Consider the following 15,808-nt stretch of genomic DNA (forward strand, 5'->3'; position numbering starts at 1 on the left):
TGTATGCAGGGAGGAAAAAAGAAACTATGATAAAGACTTAATAGAATAATGTAAGGAAACAGGAAACTAAAAAACAAACAAGAATTAGTAAAATTAGGCCAAGGGAATATAGAATACACAGGATATAGAAATGGCTTAATTCAGGAACAAACACTTCAAGTCTGTGTTAACTAGAGAAAATATACAACATTAGGATGAAAAGAGTGAAGTGAGATCCCCCTATGAGAGAAAGTGCTAAGAAAATGTTAAAGAAAAGAAATAATAGACCAAATAATGAACCTTGATGTCAGGAAATTGCACGGCCCAGGTGGAATTGCAAATTGGATACTAAAAGAATGTAAAAATGAACTAATAGATAAAATATAAGGTAATAAGCTGCTCACTCAAAGAAGGAAAAATACTGGAAGACTGGAAAAATGCCAATATCATACCAATACATAAAAGGGGAAACAAGGAAGTCCCAACAAATTACAGACCAGTCTCCCTTACAAGTACATTTGCCAAAATTTGTGAAAAAGTTATCATGTGCCACAACTTTGATCTGTTTCTATTCAAGACTAATAGATGTAATACAAGAAAGGGATGGATGGGCTGATTGTGCTTTCCTAGATTTACAAAAAGCTTTTGATAGAGTACCACACAAAAAATTATTAGGAAAATTGGAAACCATAGGATGGATACAAGGAAAACGGTTTCTACTTACTGGATCAACATCCCAAATGATAACTGTGGAGTCCTTGGAACCTGTTGCTAACTTGGTTCCATCTGGACTAAACTTGGCTACCCAAACCTCATCACAGTGTTCAGTGAGAACCTGAACTGTCGTGCATGGGAATGCTTTTCTGGAGCACATGTGGTCTGTCAGAAGTGAACCACTGGAGCCTAAAATATTAGTGTCACTCTTCGTATTGTGATATGAACAGTTGGCACGCTGGTGGTCAACTGCCTGCATAATGAGTGTCTCCAATCTGCAACAAACAAGAATGATCATGGTATTCCACCTGTGACTGTTTGGACAACCTGGGCAGGGTAGAGAAGGGAAAAAGGGGCCGTGATGTGGTAATTTATACTAGCCTTTCAGAAGAAGGTGACTTGGATAGGTGGGGAGACTTTTATAGGGTGGGGGAGAGACTTGGGTAGGGAGGGAAGGCTGCAGAAATGTTCAGAGAAAATGCATTTCAAGGTCATGTCACATGGAAAACAGAGCTCAGAAGGTTACGGGGTGGGTGAAGAATACAGCGGAGGGCAGTAAAGGAGGGACTGGGAAAGCATAACAAAGGGAATAATTGTTACTTCAAGCTTGACTTACTGGAAACCTGTAGCCCCAGTAGTAATGGTACTTGGGGCCTCCACAAATCTTTTGAGGACATCTTTGGACTGTCATCCATGTTTTATTAATATAGGACTACTTCTGTCACTTGCTTTAAGTAATTGGAGGGAACAAATCACTAGTTATCAAATCTTTATATGTGAAAAGGTGGAAGAAATATTGTTGCAGTTGATTAAGAGATCTTGGGCCCAGTTCAGAGACCTAGTGTCAGCCCCTCAGGGCTGCACATCCAGATAGAGGAGAGGGGGGTTAATAGGTTTTGAAAATTAGCAGCAAGGAGATATGTCTTTCTGCAGTCCATCTTGTTGGACCACTAGAAACAGGTGCCTGTCATTCGTTCCATACAGGGAAGAGAGAGTAATGGATAGCAAGGAGAGAGGAGGGCAAAGATGGAGGATGGTAACAGAAAAGGGTTAGGGGAGGATTAGGGAAAGCAGAGGATGGGAGATGGGAAAGGATAAAGGAAGGGAGAAGATGGGGAAAGGAAGAGGATGGGGGAAGGGAGAGGATGGGGGAAGGGAGAGGATGGGGGAAGGGAGGGGATGATGGAAGGGAGGGGATGGTGGAAGGGAGAGGATGGGGGAAGGGAGGGGACAAGGGAAGGGAGGGGACAAGGGAAGGGAGGGGATGGAGGAAGGGATGAGATAAGTGAAAGGAGGGAATGAGGGAAAAAAGGAAATCTTTGTGCATATCATTAACAGATTTTACCACCAAAGAAAAATCTAATATTATGCTATTGTGTTCTATACATTTGTTCTGACTAACAACTGTTAAATATGTTTGGCCAAGGAGTGGCTTTCAGAGAGATAAGGTTGCACAATAGCAGCTGACCTGCTGGGTGGCAGCATTATTGAGGGTGGGAGAAAATGTTGAAGGCGGTCCATGAGAGATTGCCGGCTTTCCTTGCCTGTGCCAGCCCAGTTTGCTGCTGCTCTTAGGTCTTCTGGGTTTGACATAAACATCAAACTGAAACAAAATGAAATTGTCAGTATAAATAATTAATAAAAAGTCACAAAGGTTTAAGAATTTACTAGCTGCAAATAAACTAACCTATCCTATGTGCAAACTATCAATCCCTGTAAAAAAACAAGTGTATTAACCTCACAGTTATTCACAATAAAATTTCACTATGAATTATGAGTTATCAAAATACATAATTACTGTTACCCATTTAATACATCAACACGTGAAGTGCTAGTTTACAACATGAAATGTTCTTCACTCAAATTTCATCAATAAATACTTTCAAATCAATCACCTATAAAACTTTCCTTCACACAGGAGTGAGATATTTCAATTGATCAATCAACTGCCTTAGGTTTCTCTTATAGAAGACCTATAGCTCCTATGTTACTGGCAATAACCACCAGATTGGAGTAACTTGAGGAGATATGTTGTCTGGGTATGGCAAGAGTAAGACGGAATAGGCTGAGGCATTTTGTCTTCTGTTTGGTGATTCCATGTGAGGCACTTTGAGTCTGCGGCAAGGCATACTGTTTATTTATCCTGTTTCAATGCTGAGTCATGGCCTGAATGCTGTCATTCCAATGTGATTCTTGGGCATTGCAGTAGAAATTTCATAGTTAAACTGATTTTTGGGGGAATTAGGTAGAGTACACGGTTTGGGGGTCAGTTATGGAAAGCTTGTCTCGTGATCTGGATGTGCATATGATCTGGATGGTATTAAAGAAAAACAATGTGGCTAGATACTTAAGAGAAAAAGAGGAGAAAGAGATAGCAAAAGAAATTCTAAGATGGATGGATGGGATAAAAGGGGCATTGTGAAATAGGGGAATGTCTGTAAAGGAAGGAAGGGAAAAGACAGAAGATAGGGATGAGTGGAGAATTGTTGTGTATGGATGATGTTGTGATGCCCGGGAGTGGGTGGGGGATAGGGGGGTGAGAGAGTAAGTGTGAATGTTAGTTTGCTGCCACCTGAAGGGATTTCTCCCCATCTTCTCTTTTTCTGCATAAGGGGACAGAGAAGGGGGGTTGGACTGGAATGGGTGGGAGTGAATTTTATGCCTTTGTTTCTTGGCTATCTCCTTTGCAAGGGGGAAAAGTCACTGGTTTGTAGTTCAGCTTATGTTAGAATTAGAAATGGAGAAAGTGAGTGGTTTAAGGTAAAGGTGGGACTCTTCACTAGGGATAACTACTCCCAAATCTTTTTCGGATCCTACTTTCTTTACTTCCTTGGTTCCAATTGTATATTTTCCTGATATTCTGTTTTTGCTTTTTCCAAACTCCATTATGTTACACTTCTTAGTATTAAAGTCCACTTCCCATTTCTGACTCCAGTTCCATACCCTATTCAGGTCTTCTTGCAGTGATTCATAGTCCATATCAGTTTCTACTTTCCTTAACAGTTTGGCGTCGTAAGCAAAGAAGCTCATGTAACAGTCCACGTCCTCGTCCATGTCATTCATATAGATAGCAAACATTATTGGTGCCAGTACAGATCCTTGCGGTACTCCACTGATCACCTCTTTCCAATCTGAATATTTTTCTCTGAGCACTACTCTCATCTTTCTACCAGTCAGGAAGTCCTCCATCCATTTTAGTAGGTTCCTTTGTATTCCTCCTATGTGTTCCAGTTTTTTTTTATTAGTTTTCTGTGTGGTACTTTGTCAAAGGCTTTTTGCAAGTCTAGGAACACACAATCACCCCATCCATTTATTTCTTCCACTATGTCTATTAGCCTTGAGTAGAAGCATATTAAGTTTGTGGTGCATGATCTTCCTTGTCTGAACCCGAATTGTCTTGGGTTTAATATGTTGTTGTCTTCCAGATGTTTTACCCATCTATTTTTCATGATTTTCTCACAAATTTTGGCTATAGTGCTTGTTAGTGATACTGGCCTATAGTTGGTGGGTTCTTCCTTGTTTCCTCCTTTATATATTGGTACAATGTTAGCATTTTTCCAGTCATTAGGTATCTTTCCTTCTTTGAGTGAGCTATTTATTATGATGTGTATTTTGTCTGTTAGTTCTTCTTTGCATTCCTTTAGAATCCAATTTGCAATACCATCCGGGCCATGTGATTTTCTGACGTCCAGTTTTGATAGATGTTCTGATATTTCTTTTTGTGATGTTGTGAACTCACTCATGTGGGGAGATTGCTTGTTATTATCTATGTCCCAATTTTGTATTTTCTCTCTGGTGAAGACAGATTTAAAGTGGTTGTTCATGACTTCGGCCATCTCTAATTCTTCTGTGTATTCTATATTTCCTTGGCGTAGTTTCACCATTTCCATTTCACATACCAATAGAATAGCTTGGGTTGATCTTTGCATTTATCTATAATATCCTTCTCATGGTTCCTTTTTTCCTCTCTTCTCACATTAACATACTCATTTCTATAGTTTATATAAATTTGCCATTTGCTTTGTTTTTTGTCTTTTCTCCACCTTTTCCAAGCTTTGTCCCTTCTGTCTTTTGCCTCACTGCATCTTTTGTTGAACCAACATTTAATGTACTCTCTCGCTTTTGTCTTGGTACATGCCTGTTTACCCCTTCATTGTAATTATCCATCAATATATTCCATTTCTCTTCCACTGTTGTCTCTTCCATATAGAATTTTTCCCAGTTTGCATTCCTGAAGAATGACTTTAGTTTTGCAAAGTCTGTTTTGTTGTACATCAATCTTCCTTTCTTATGCTTTTCGTTCCTCTCCATGTCTATTTCTTCCTTTAGTACAGTTTCGATGAGTATATGGTCACTCTTTCCAATTGGTGTCTTGTACTGGACTTTGTCCACTATTTCAGGTTCTGTTGTAAATATTAAATCTAGATTCGATGGCTCTTCATTGTTTCTGTACCTTGTGTTTTCAATGACCCATTGGGTCATTGTGTACTCCATGGTCATGTCTAGCAGTACGTTGCCCCACAAGTCATCTCCTCCTCACACTGTCATGTTGTCCCAACAAATTTCTTTGCAATTGAAGTCCCCCATAATTACCAGATTACCCTTATCCATTAGTATCTTATTTAGTGATTCTCTTGTATCTTCTAGCATTTTTATATGTTCGTTCTCTTTCCAAGCATTCGTTTTTGGGGGCACATAGGTCACCACAAACTTTCTACTTTTCATATTCTTGCCTTCGACTTTTATCATGATCAGTTCAACATTACCTTTGCCCTCTGCAATTTTTGTCACGTTTAGGTCTTTCTTGGCCAAGAACATGATTCCCCCTCCCTGTTTCTTGTCCCTGTTTTTCATCCAGTAATTGTATAGGCCTTGTCCAATAACGATGGATGGTATTTCACCTCTTAGTTTAGTCTCTACAATTCCCATTATGTCTGGTTTTTCTTCTAACAGATAATCATTGAGTTCGTTCAGACCTGAAATTAATCTGTCAATGTTAGTATACGCCACTTTTAATTTTCTTCCTTCTCCATTATTTTTTTCTGTCCTTGGTTTTTTCGTTTTGATGCGCCATTGTCTCAATCTCATGTCGATTACTCTCCAATGGAATTCTTTGCATTCTGTCTCCGTTCTCATCAATTTTTTTTCTTTGCTTCTTCTCTTAGTGACTTTTCTTTTTCTAATTCCTCAGTATTCATTTATCTTTTTATCCTTATCTTATTGTACAATCTTGTACAATTGCCAAGTTGCCTACTTTTTTAAATATGTCTTCTACTACCATCTGTGATCTTAATTTTATCTTTAGAGGTCGATTTCTATCCTTAGAATAGCGACCAATTCTATAAGTCTCTTCCAGGTCTATGCGTGCATCTTTTTCTCCCCCATGAATTTCATTTAGGTTTTCTACTGCTGTCTCTTTTTTTTCTTTTTCTCACATGTACCTCACCAATCCCTGTTTTTCTTTTAGTCCATATACCACAATGCATTTTTTCCTATCTACTGTATCCCTGACCCAGTTAGCTTTTTCGTTAATCACTTGGATAATTGTGTCTTTTGCATTATCCTGCATTTGCTGCTTGACTATTTCTTTAAAAGCAATTTCCTTGTTTTCGATGTTTTCCTTCCACTTCTTAATTTTCTGAATACTCTCCTCACCTAGGTTCTCTTCGATCTTTTGTGTCAATTCTTGTAATTTATTGTTCACCTCTCTTTAAATTTTCGCTGTTGTTATCAGTTTTCTTCTTTTCGTTGTCATTCTTCAACTCATTTATATCCCTTTTCATTTCTTTAATCTCGTTTGTAAGATCCAAGTTGGTTTTTCTTGGGTCAGAAATTTCATGATTCGCCTGTGCTAAGCAGTCTATTAATCCTATGATATCTTTTCTTAAGTCCATAATTTCATTCTCCCACTGAATCCTATTTTTGCTTATATCTCTATCTCTAATAATTGACTTAAATTTCTGCTTTCATACTTACTAAATCCTGGAAAATCTTTCTCATCGCACGTGTTAGTACAAGGTTTGTTTACATCGCAGTTCGATCGACTGACGCCAGTTGGCTCTGGTTCGTGACTGGCTTTCGAGTCATTGTTTTCATTCATTTTCGCTAATTCCATGTTAATACAATTGACTAGCACTGCAGAGATATCATTTCGGGCACTCACGATCACTCCCCACCCCTACAATACAAACCAGGTTTCCTTTTTCGTCGTAAATCCTCTTCTTCTTGGTCATGCGACGACGACGACGGAGGTGTTTGCAGCGTGGAGGCGTGTGTATTTACTTAGTTGTATTATATGGGAAAGAAGCTATGCTCATGGTGACCAGTCTTTGTATCTTTCAGCATCAAGTTCTTTCTTAAAATCTTGAACAGTGTTGCACACACAGTTTCCTTATTTAATCTATTCCAGGTATCCACCACTCTGTGTGGGAAGCTATTCTTTTTCAGATCTCTTCTATAGTTATCCTTTTTGAGTTTCTTTTCGTGTCCTCTTGTTTTTCCGTTGTCCCATTTTAATAAATCATCTCTATCTAGGGTTTCCATTCCTTTCATTATTCTATAGTCAGTAGATCTCCTCTTTCTCTTCTTTGTTCCAGAGTTGGTAGTTCCAATTTGGACAATCTTTGTTCGTATGTTAATTTGAAGAGAGTTGGTGCCATCTTTGTTGTTGCTCTTTCTATTCTTTCTAATTTCTTTTTAGTACTGGGTCCAGTGTTACTGCGTACTCCAGTTTTGGTCTTATTAGTAACTAATATTTTTTTAATCATTTCCTCATCCAAATAGTCAAATGCCACTTTCATTAACCTTAATAGGTTGAAGATTTCTCCAGCTATTTTATTGATATGTTTGTCAGGTGATGTCTTTGCTGATTATTATCCCAAGGTCTCTTTCCAAGTTCACTTTTTTTACTTCTTCACCAATTTTATAATTTCTCTATATTCCATTTTTACTTTTACCAAACTCCATTATACTACACTTCTTGATATTAAAGTTTACTTCCCACTTTTGACACCATTTCCAGATTTTGTCTAGGTCTATCTGTAATGATTCACAATCTTCCTCTGTACTTACTTTCTTTAGTATTTTAATGTGTGTGTGCATGTATGAAGGGGTGATTGTGCTGAAAACATTGTATGGGGCAGAAACAAGGAACATAAGAGAGGACAGTGCATTAGTACCAGGAATAAGCTAACAGAGCATTAGGTTTCATTGCTAGGATGGTTACAAATAGAAGGGCAGAGGCAATTAACAAACTCCTTCTGGTATTAGACCCATCCTTTACTATGCAGTACAGTTTTGGTCTCAATACACTAGAATCAGTACAGAGGAGAATGACCAAAATGATACATGGGCTCAGACATTTACCTCTTAAGAAGCTTAGGCACCTTAACTTACACTCTCTGGAAAGACGTAGAATGTGGGGTGATCTAATAGAGGTGTTTAAGTGGACCAATGGCTTTAACCAGGGTGATGTAAACAAAGTCATCATATTAAGAAAACAGGGCATGACTCACAGTAATGTATTTAACCCCTTCCATACGGTGCCGCACACGTAGGCGTCATGGGGAGCGAGTGTATTCGCGAGGCTGCCATATCGGCGTCTTGATTATATTTATTGTAGTCGCCCCTCCATGATGACATTCTTTCTAATTCTTTTGTAATCGCATTTTCTATGGTTATCAAAATTCACGGGTGAAGAGAGAACGATCGATATAAGCGGTGACTATATTTTATGATGCGAGTATTTTTACGACACGTTGTACGGCTGGCATTGGCTGCTGCCACCGAGATCTAAGTCCATGACGCCTACGTGTGCGGCACCGTATGGAAGGGGTTAAATTGGACAAATTCAGATTTACGAAGGAAGTAGGCTGGTTTACTAATAGGGTGGTCAAAGAATGGAGAAGACTTAGTAACCATGCAGTGAGCAGTGAACCTATCAGTTGTTTTAAGAAATGGTCAGGCAACTTTATGGATGGGGATGACAGGTGGTCATGGACATGGAACTGCTTAGTGTAGGCCTTATAGCCCTCTACAGTCTATCTTCATTCTTGTTCTTAAGAGAGGAAGAGATTAAATGTTTTTGACATGAAATGCCTGAAAAGTATGGCAGGGGTTACTGGGCTGAATACAGTGAGAAAAGAGGAAATGAGGAGGTGAGGAGGTAAGGAGAGTGGTGGAAAGAGCTGGAAGATAGGGTTTATGAAAGAGTATTGGGATGCTTTCAACATATGGAAAGAATGAGTGAAGAAAGATTAGTATCAGATGTGTGGAAGGCAGAGGTGGAGGGAGTGAGCATAAGGGGGTGACCAAGGATGAGTTGGATGGATGGGGTAAAAGGGGCATTGGGAAATAAGGGAATGATCTGTTGAGGAAGAGAGAAGACAGAAGATAGGGGTGAGTGGAGAATGGTTGTGTATGGATGATGCTGTGATGCATGGAAGGGAGTGGGTGGGGGATGGGGGATGGAGGGAGTATGTATTTACCTAGTTGTATTATTAGGGAATGAGAGCTATGCTCATAGTGAGTCTTTGTATCTCTCAGAATCTATTTTGCTGCCAGGAGCGATTCGCTTCCTCGAGGACGAGGCTTTTCAGCCAGCAAAGGCTGGTTCGAAAAATTTCAAAAAAAGATGCGGCCTCTGTATGGTGAGGCTTCCTCTGCTAACAACGATGCTGCTTGTCGTTACGTGGAGTAAGAGTTTCCTAACCTCATCAGTGAGGGAGGCTACCTCCCTGAGCAAGTTTTTAACATGGATGAAACAGGCCTTTTTTGGAAGAGGATGCCTTCAAGGACGAAGTGAAGAGGCCAGGCTTCAAGCCCCACAAGGACCGTGTGACTGTCATCATGTGTGGCAATGCTGCAGGTTTTATGCTTAAGCCAGGCCTTATTTATAAAGCCAAAAATCCATGGGCATTAAAAAATAAAATTAAGGCTCTGCTGCCTGTGTACTAGATGCATAACTCCAAGACCTGGAAACTAAAGCTCTGACCTTCAAATGGTTCATCCATTGCTTCATTCCCCAGGTGAAGCTGTATCTGGCTGAAAAGGGCCTCCCCTTTAACCCATTCAACTCCGATGACAAGATGTCTTGTCATTTGGTCAAATAAAACAAAAAATCATAAAACACCAAAATGTTTGATCAAACACCAGAAAAATATGACGTCAATCCTCGCTTCGCTCGCAGCGAAGCGAGGACTGATGTCATATTTTTCTGGTGTTTGATCAAACATTTTGGTGTTTTATGATTTTTTGTTTTATTTGACCAAATGACAAGACATCTTGTCATCGGAGTTGAATGGGTTAAGGTCCCTCTCCTGATGGACTATGCAGGAGGCCATGCAACAGACCTGCAATATGACGGGGTGCAGATCAAGTTTCTGCCCCCGAACACCACATCTCTAATTCAGCCGATGGATCAAGGTGTCATTCATGCCTTTAAGGCACTCTACACTTGCTCCACGATGGAGGGCCTCATCTCGGCAGTTGAAGATGACAATGAAGAATTCACCTTGAAAGCATACTGGCATAGTTATGACATTGCCTCATGTTTGTCTAATATCCAGCAAGCATTAAAGGGCATGAAAAGTGAAACCATAAATTCTAGCTGGAAGAAATTATGGCTGAACGTGGTGCATGACTATCCAGGCTTCACTCCTGACGAAGTTCATCACTCAGCGGTAGAGAAGGCGGTGAGGCTGGCTTGCATCATAAGGGATGAAGGCTTTGTCGACATGACGGAAGAAGACATCAGCGCCCTTATTGATTGCCACATGGACCCACTGACAGATGAAGACCTCCTTGAGATGAGAAAGTCTGCAAGTGAGGAAGAAAACGAAGAGGAAGACGAAGAAGAAACTGAAAAGCGTGACCTTACCCTGGAGAACCTGCAACAATTGTGCAACATGGCAAGGGCAATGCAACAATTTGCACAAGACATTGACGACAATATGGTTCGAGCTGTCGAGTTTAGCAATTGTGTTGACGGTTTATGCTCTTGTACAGGGGAATTTTGAAGCAAAAGAAAAAACAAAGACAACAACTATCCATCACCATGTTTTTCTCCTTGGTAAAAACCCCAGCTATACCGTCAGCAGGTATAGCTGGGGTTCTGAGTGAACCTAAAGCCTCTACGAGTCGAGTGAGAGCCTCTCCTCCGCCATCAACCCAAGCCTCTTTGCCTCTCTCAGAAGGCAATGTTGATGAATGTTAATTACTGTATAATGAATGTTAATTACTGTATAATAAATGTTAATTACTGTATAAGGTTTTATAATTAACTATTTAAGTAAATACGAGTACTGTTGTAATCTGTCTTAAATATGTAAAGTATAAATACTGTTTACATATTTTAAACATTTTGGTACCCACATACACAAAAATTCCTGGGGGGGGGGGATCCTACTTCGCGGTTTTCCACCTTTCGCAGGGTATTCTGGTCCCCATTAACCGCGAAAATGAGGGATCACTGTACTTTGTCAAAAGCTTTTTGTAAATCCAGGAAGGCACAATCAGCCAATCCATTCCTTTCTTGCATTGTATCTATTAATCTTGGTGTAGAAACTTGTTAAGTTTGTGGTACATGATCTTCCTTGTCTGAACCCAAATTGTCTTGAGTTTATTATATTGTTGTCTTTCAGGTGTTTTACCCATCTATTCTTGATGATTTTCTCACAAATTTTGGCTATAGTGCTTGTTAGTGAGACTGGCCTGTAGTTAGTTGGTTCTTCCTTGTTTCCTCCTTTATATATTGGTACAATATTAGCATTTTTCCAGTCTTTTGGAATTTTTCCTTCTTTAAGTGAGCAACTTATGTTATGTATTTTGTCTGTTAATTCTTCTTTGCATTCTTTTAGAATCCAATTTGCAATTCCATCCAGGCCATGTGATTTCCTGACATCAAGGTTTGATAGATGTTCCATTATTTCTTTTTGTGTTATTGTTATCTCGCTCATGGGGGGAGATCACCTTTCATTTCCTTCATCCCAATATTGTGCTTTCTCTCTAGTGAAGACAGATTTGAAGTGATTATTCATGACTTCAGCCATTTCTAATTCTTCTGTGTATTCTATATTCCCTTGGTGTAGTTTCACCATTTCTTGTTTGTTTTTAAGTTTACCATTCATGTATCAAGAGAATAACTTGGGTTGCTCTTTGCATTTATCTATAATATCCTTTTCATGGTTCCTTTTTTCCTCTCTTCTCACTTTAACATACTCATTTCTATAGTTTAAACTTGCCATTTTCCAGGTGTTTTATCTTTTCTCCATCTTTTCCAAGCTCTGTCCCTTCTATCTTTTGCCTCACTGCATCTCTTGTTGAACCAGCATTTAATGAACACTCTCTCTAGCTTCTGTCTTGGTATGTGCCTATTCACCCCTTCATTGTAATTATCCATCAAGATATCCCATTTCTCTTCCACTTTTGTCTCTTCCATGTAAAAATTTTTCCCAGTTTGCATTCTGGAAGAATTTCTTTAGTTTTGCAAAGTCTGTTTTGTTGTACATCAATCTTCCTTTCCTATGTTTTTCATTTCTCTCCATGTATATTTCTTCCTTTAGCTCAGTCTCAATGAGTATATGGTCACTCTTTCCAATTGGTGTCTTGTATTGGATTTTATCCACAATTTCAGGTTCTGTTGTAAATATTAAATCTAGTTTCGATGGCTCCCCATTATTTCTGTATCTGGTGTTTTCACTGACCCACTGAGTCATTGTATATTCCTTGGCCATGTCTAGTAGTACATTACCCCACAAGTCTTCTCCTCTCACTGTCCTGTTCTCCCAACAAATTTCTTTGCAATTGAAGTCCCCCATAATTACCAGATCACCACTGCCCATTAGTATCTCATTGAATGATTGCCTTGTAACTTCTAGCATTTTCATATGCTCATTCTCTTTCCAAGCATTTGTTTTTGGGGGCACATAAGTCACCACAAACTTTCTGCTTTTCATGTTCTTGTCTTCGACTTTTATCATGATCAGTTCAACATTACCTTTGCCCTCCGTAATTTTTGTCACATTCAAGTTTTTCTTGGCCAAGAACATGATTCCTCCTCCCTGTTTCTTGTCTCTGTTTTTAATCCAGTAATTGTATAATCCATCTCCAACATTGATGGATGGTATTTCACCCCTTAGTTTAGTCTCCACAATTCCCATTATGTCTGGTTTTTCTTCTAGCAGGTAATCATTAAGTTTATTCAGTCCTAAAATTAATCCATCGATGTTGGTATAGGCCACTCAATTTTCTTCTTTCTCCATTTTTTTTTTTTTTTTTGATTGACATTAAGTGATATCTATTCCATATCATATGTGTGCCGATTGTCAATTTGTTTATATTGATGCTATTTACTTAATCAATTTAATGAATGCAGTAGTTATATTTCATTCTATATCTTACATGTGTAAGTTGCATATCTTGAGTTAATAGAATTATTAGTGTCAATATTCTGAACTTGAATGAGTATCTATGTTGGAGAATCATTTTGCATTTAATGAGGAAATGTCATTGTAAATAAGTAAATTTATTTGGCAAAGAATCAATATACATGAAGTGCAGATAACGACAAGAACACATAGTTCAAAATAATAATTGCAAATTGCCTTGCTGTGGATGTGCTGTGTCTTGCGACACTGCTTCTGACCCAGGGCAGTGGACAAGGTGCAGGGATGACCCGTCATCCAGGAGGTGCTAAGATAAGAGGGAGGGTGGAGAGGTGTGGAGTGTATTCAGGGATGGAATGGGTGGGAATGATTTTATGCCTTTTCCTTTTTGGCTACCTCCCTTGTAAGGGGGAAAAAGCCTTGGTATATGTATGTATGTATGTATGCCAAGGATAACACAATAAAGCATGTACGAACACAAAAAAGCATGTACAAAGTGATATACTAGAATTAAGGTTCAATATATGTATTTTTATATGAACATCTTTGTCTAACCTCAGTAGTTGATAATTAATATCAAATTTGTTTGGTCATCTTTACGAGATGAGGCAGTACCACTAAAGATAAGTATTGTCCTCCTTGATCTCTTATTAATCCAACTATTTTTGGTATAGGAGGCGATTCATGAGACATAACAAATTGGGAACCCGCCGTCCGGGATCTGTGAACATAAACTGCCATCCAAGGATTGAATATCCTATACAGTGATTAATGGTACCATCTGGTGGTTAGTAGCTGTCAAAGGAAAATTAAGGTATGTCACAAACTGCTAAGGTTAGGTTGTGTGAAGTCAAAATGGCAGAGAAGGTATAAGAATTCCTGCAAAGTTTGTAGATACATAATTTGTACCAATGTTCAGTAGATGAGTTACGCCAGTTAGCATCTGTGTATAAAATATTTTTAAAATGTAGCAAAAAAGGGAGATATACAGAGAGAACTCATTCAGACACTAGTTGAGAGGGGAGTTATCGAGGCAGTTGATGAAACTCCTGAGTTAGGAGAGGAAGTACAGTCAAGTTCTCAGTTAGTGCTGGAAAACCTGAAATTAGAATTTGAACTGAAAAAGTTCCAACAAGAGTTAGAGAAAAGATTCAGGCAGATAAAGAGGTGAGACTAAAAGAATTAGAGATTGGAGCTATGACAGTGGTAAAAAGTGGTGGAGAAAGAAGAGATGATGGGCTTAATCCATTGCCTGAGTTTATAGAAGAAGCAGAAGATTTCTTCATCTAATTTGAAAAAATGGCCACAATCAGAATGGGACAAGGAGGATTGGGCATTGTTGGTGCAGAAAAAATTTAGAGGAAATGCGAGGAAGGCCTTTGCATGTTTTTGACCATGGAGGAATCTGTGGATTATGATATTGTGAAAGGGGCAGCACTTAAAACAGTAGAATTGGCTAGGGAGTATGGCATGAGGAGGACGTAGAGACTTTTGAGGACATTAGACAGTTGGTCTTGTTGGAGATATCATTCACAATGTTATCAAATATGAAATCTGTAGAAACCAAATTAAGAGTTTGACAGAGGCAGCAAGATTAGCTGATCAATTAGCTGTGATTCAAAGAATGCGAGCTGAAAACAAGGTGGAATGAAAAATATGGGACACAGTTATGAAAAGAATTATAAAAGAGAAGGCTGCTTTGATGCCAAACAAGATTCCTACAATTCTCACAGAGTGCAAGACAGAAACAAACCTAGGAACCCACCCCGGAATGGTCCTGCGAGACATCAACAGAATTTCACTGGTTATGTGAATAAGCAGGAGAGGTCACATGTGAAGTGTTATGGCTGTGGAGAAACGGATCATCTCCAATATCAGTGTAGAAAAGTGTCTAAATCTGCTGGTTTAACTGTGGCGTGGAAGGAAACTCAGGAGATTTTAGGTGTGGGATCTAAAGTGAAGGAGCTGAGTGTTGGGAGTTTCCAACCATTCATTAACAAGGAGACAATTTCTTTAACTGGTGGATCTAAGAAACAAATCAAAATCCTGAGGGATACTGGAGCAAACCAAAGTCTAGTCCTCAGAGAGACACTGGAGTGGACCGAGAGTTCATATACTGGTGAGGAGGCTAGAGTGAGAGGTTTGGGTGTTAGATTAAATGTTATGTTAGTGGCAATGTGAAAGTGGGAGTCAATGAAGAACTTCCCATAAATGGTGTAGAGATGTTGTTGGCTAATGATTTGGCTGGAGATAAAGTGGTTCCAGAACCAAGAATGGTTTCTAAACCCCTCAAGAGTATAATAAATGAGAATATGGATGTACAATGGTCCCCACACTCCATCAATTTACACTCTACAGATGTTTCAAATACTGAACCTCGGAAGGATATCCAATATGACTAGGAATGGAAGAGAGATTCCAGCCATAGTGTAAGGAGTCTCTAAGCAGAGGTAGAGTGAATGAAATCAAAGAGTGTGACATAGAGACCACAGATGATAGAAGTATCCAAAGAATTTATCCAGCTTGTGTAGTAACCAGAGCTATGATGAGGAATAAGAAGACTTGTGATGAGAACATAGGCCTATGTGATATATTTGATGAGAGGAATCAAAGTAAGTGAAAGATGAAAGTAGAGAGATGAGGTAGGAGATAGTTCCTGATTTTAATGTTAAATGGAGGGAACTTATTGACGTCTAGTGTGGTGATCCCACTTTGGAGAGGCGAGTAGAAAT

General features: G+C 39.1%; 1 protein-coding gene across 2 annotated transcripts in view; it reads right to left on the bottom strand.

Moving 5' to 3' along the window:
• LOC143038543 (WD repeat-containing protein 26-like) overlaps window positions 1-15,808 on the bottom strand; it is a 247,253-nt gene that overhangs the window by 141,725 nt on the left and 89,720 nt on the right. For both annotated transcript variants that reach the window (XM_076207869.1, XM_076207870.1), the window contains exons 4-5: window positions 2,162-2,296; window positions 704-968 (exon numbers count right to left, since the gene is read on the bottom strand). In XM_076207869.1, the coding sequence (XP_076063984.1) occupies window positions 704-968; window positions 2,162-2,296 (400 nt within the window). The remainder of the gene's footprint in view (window positions 1-703; window positions 969-2,161; window positions 2,297-15,808) is intronic.

The sequence above is a fragment of the Oratosquilla oratoria genome, chromosome 24 (genome assembly GCF_046742065.1).
Source record: "Oratosquilla oratoria isolate Oo_2021 chromosome 24, ASM4674206v1, whole genome shotgun sequence".
Taxonomy (NCBI): Eukaryota; Metazoa; Arthropoda; class Malacostraca; order Stomatopoda; family Squillidae; genus Oratosquilla; species Oratosquilla oratoria.